Here is a 4,018-nt window from a genome sequence, read left to right on the forward strand (position 1 = left end):
TCCTTTTGTCTCTATCTCTCTGTACTAGCCTCATTGTCGCCACATGTGACATCCGTGACCCCCAACTGCCACGACTATCGTGCCATGTGAATGCCACATGGCATCACCTCGCCCCCAACCACTACCCTATCGTGCCACATCGCCCCTATTGCACCATGTGACATAACCTAGCTTGCGTGTAACAATCGAGTGCACTGGGGGATGTCCTCATCCCATCGCGATCTAAGGGTCCAGAGGACTTCCCTAGCCCGAATCTCTCCGAAGCTCCACAAGGCTCCATCCGAAGCACCAAAAATCATCCCGAGCCACCCTCTCCTTAAAATATATAGAGATAGAGAAGAGAAGAGAACTTTTATGTACCAACGTCTTTTATATCCCGTAGCAGCAACATGCGGGTTGCATACTGGCCCATTGAAATCACATACACCTTTGTAAGACTAGAATATATCCAATAATAGAAGTTTAGATTGAAATTACAAATTAGTCGAGGGAACTCTATGGAGTGGACTTGCAAAACACAAAAGATTATCTAGGACTTTCATTCTTGCAATTCCAAGAAGAATGTGATAAAGCCATATATTCGCTGAAAATTATTATGTAATACACCTATTAGATAGTATACTTAGGGTTTTGAATGCCCAAAGTGCCGCTGCTCAAGTTTAGAGCTACTTGTTTGTAATCCCCCAACTAGGCACTTGAGGGTCTCTAACAAAGGAAATAAGTCAAGAATGCAGGACTTGAAGCAGAATTCAAGCAAACGGGAATCAAATCTTATCAAATCTTCCAAAACAGCAGGAGGTGATGACATTTTCCGCTGTAAGATCTAGAGTTGTGAGCTCCTTGGCTTGAAATACGGACCAGACGGAGTGAAACTGGAGGCTAGTAGAAATGAATCATGAGAGAACTTTGCAAAACTGTGCGTTCAATTGATGCATCAACTGCCCAATGCATCATCAAAGTTTTCAAACAAACGAGGCGAGATCAAACTGCTAGTGGAATCAAAACTTTCAAAACATCGAGGGCTGCCACAATAAGGCTTACAAATGGATGTCTAGTAAGGGCCGTTCAGAGCTGTGAGCTCCATAGCTGGAAAAATGGATCAGGAAGAGCGAAACCGGAGACTAATAGTAGAGAACATTGCAAAACTGTGCGCTAAGGTTATGCATCACTAGCGAAATTGGGCATCAATCAACGCTCCCGTCTAAACGAGGCAAGATCAAATTGTTGGTGGAATCAAAACTTTTAACAGAGCAAGAACTGATAGGATTTTCCACGATAAGATGTACAAATGGATATCAAGTAGGGCCGTGAGCTCTGTAGCTTGAAAAATGGAGCAGGAACCGTACTGCAGGAACTGGAGATCACCATTACAAATGTATAATCAGAGAACTCTGCGTTCAATTGATATTTAGAGTGCCACATGCATCATCAACGCCATCAAACCTGCCCTGAAGATTTAACTACTGGTGGAATCAAAAGTTACAAAACAGCAACAGCTTATAACATTTCCCGCGATACGATGTACAAATGGATGGCCACAGCTGTGAGCTCCGTAGCTTGAAAAATGGATCAGGAAGAGCGAAACTTGAGACTAAATACAAATGCATAACTAGAGAACTTCGCAAAACTGTGCGTTCAATCGATGCACCGAGTGCCAAATGCATCATCAACGCCATTCAAAATCTGCATTTGCAATCAGCTCCGCGGTGCGGTTCTGATGGAGTTCTGAGGAACGATTTGGAAGGAGGAAGGGAGGAAGTGATCGCTGCTTGTTGCCATCGAGCTATGGCAAACGATATAGTAGGAGGAAGGGAGGAAGTAGCTGCTTGCCATAGAGCTTTGGCGGCAGCAGTGGCTCCAAGAAGCATTTGCGCTCCCCGAGCTGCTGGATTTCATCAGAAAAACCCCTTGCCATAGCGCGCATACCTTCCTTCCTCCTGTGCCCTGTGGAAGGTATGGCACCCCGCACAGTACACCACAATCAGCATGAAGAACATCACTATGTTGACCGTGGCCACCTTGCGCCAGTCGCGTTTGAGCTTGTCCAGCACCCCCGCCCTGCACGAGTTGCAGTCGAAGCAGAGCTCCGACTGGATGTAGCTGTAGTTGTGACAATCAGGATCAGCGTCTTCGTTCAGCGGCCTCGCCCAGTAAGTCGCGTTGAGGAAGAGGTAGTTGCACGAGGTGGGCGGCTTGCAGCAGCCGGACTGCAACAACAGAGACGCGTCCTCGCGGAGGTGAGCTTCATTTCGCAATAAATTTGGCAATCTCTCGCAAGGGCATTGAAAGCGAGCAAATTTGCACACGAACTTCGCAGGCAATCTCTATATAAAAAATGAGCGTCGTCTCAAGAAAATCCGCACTCCGAAACCATTTACCTGCACCGATGTCAACTCCGCCTTGTAGAAATCTGCCGCGAGCTTGTACACGCTCAAGCTCTGGCAGACGTGCGCATCGCTAAGACAGCTCCTAATCTTCTCCCAATTCTTGTGATTGTTCACTCTTTTCTGCAACCAAGTGGAGTAGTCCACCAGCTTGTAATCCTTGAAACCTTTCCCAGACAGAGCTTCCCCTGCACCTTTGTTCGTCACCGCAAAAGTGAAAACGGTGAAGCAGAACAGCAACACTATGAGAAGAAACATGACAAGCAGGTACACCCACAACAACCAGGTGATGCGCCAGTGAGCTCCAACGAAACCGGCGACAGACATGATGAACATAAACAAACCGATGGTAATGACAGGACCCTGGAGGAATCTAAGGCAGTCAGAGTGATAGTTAGTGGAGAGCCAGACGCCAGCGGCGAGGATGGGGATGGAGAGCAACAAGGTGATGAAGTTGATGACGGCCATGAGATGTTTAGAGAGCTCCATGGGAGAAACGAGGAAGCTATGGAGGGCTGGAAGCAGGAGGAGAAGAGCAAAACAAAGCTACGGAGCTATCTCTGAAAGAAGCGATGGAGCTATATCGCTGAAAACAAGCTATGAGCTCTCTGGAAGAAGCGATGGAGCACTCTCTCTGTGAAAGAAGCTATGGAGCTTGGTTTGTGGGAGGGAAGACGGAGCTTGTTTTTGAAACACGCAATGGAGCTAGCTATACTTGGTGAAAGCAGCTAGGATATACTAGGATGCTAATAATGAGGAGCTTGTTTCTGAGAGAAGCTATAGAGACAAGCAGACAGAAAGCACGGTGATGTATGGACAACGTACTGATTCTAAAATGGAGAAACTTTTAATGACCGAGGAGTCTCTCTCAGGAAAGAGCGACGTTAATACGTTATTGAGAGGGGCCGCAGAATCCTGATTTTGGAGAAGCAGAAGCAGGAGCCAGCAGCTTTATCAGAAGGAACTGTGGTGACTCTGACGACTTTGAGAAGTACTGATGGGGAAAGCATGACACAAAGGGACAGACACACAGATAGTTAAAGCCACACAACAGAAACAACCCACAGATTAGTCAGAAGTTGCTAATCAGAAAAATCTCAACAACTAATCACATTTCACTATCAAAGTTTCATTCGTTGGTGACTTTCTCTCATCCTTCTAATCACCTTTTTACGTTCCTTTGAATCCTGTACATCTCTTCCATTTAGATTTCAGCCACCTTACGTTCCTGTTCTATCACTTCCTCTCAAAATTGAAATGGTTGATGTCTTTCTGTAATCCATCTAATCATCTCCTACGTTCCTGTTCTACCACATCCCCATCTCGATTCTGATCCATTTCGTTCCTGCTCTACCACGTCCATAATCCATTCTGTCACCTTTAGTTCCTGTTCCATCTGATCCATATTTAGTCTTCTTTTTAACGTTACTGTTCTCCCACAAGCATTTATCTAGTCATCTTTGGTTGCTGCTCCAGCTGAGCCATATTTTTAGTCATCTTTAGTTGCTGTTCCGCCTTTAACGTTCCTGTTCTACCACGTCCATCTCAATCCTAAATAGAATTCAAAGTTTGACCAACTCTCCATCTCTAACAGACCATCTGACCATGTTACCGTAACAATAAGCTACTGCATC

At 45.7% G+C, this 4,018-nt stretch overlaps 1 protein-coding gene across 1 annotated transcript; it reads right to left on the reverse strand.

Annotated features, from left to right (window-relative positions):
* Window positions 1-1,451: 1,451 nt before the first annotated feature.
* On the reverse strand, window positions 1,452-3,114 carry LOC147883173 (tetraspanin-8-like). Its single transcript, XM_087399961.1, has 2 exons — window positions 2,379-3,114; window positions 1,452-2,207 (listed from the first exon to the last, which is right to left on the reverse strand). Exons 1-2 carry the CDS (start codon window positions 2,871-2,873, stop codon window positions 1,896-1,898), a joined length of 807 nt encoding a protein of 268 aa, XP_087256087.1. The 5' UTR covers window positions 2,874-3,114; the 3' UTR covers window positions 1,452-1,895.
* Window positions 3,115-4,018: the final 904 nt, after the last annotated feature.

The sequence above is a fragment of the Dipteris shenzhenensis genome, chromosome 28, assembly GCF_047967505.1.
Source record: "Dipteris shenzhenensis isolate YYH24624 ecotype China chromosome 28, Dip_SZ_1.0, whole genome shotgun sequence".
Classification (NCBI taxonomy): domain Eukaryota; kingdom Viridiplantae; phylum Streptophyta; class Polypodiopsida; order Gleicheniales; family Dipteridaceae; genus Dipteris; species Dipteris shenzhenensis.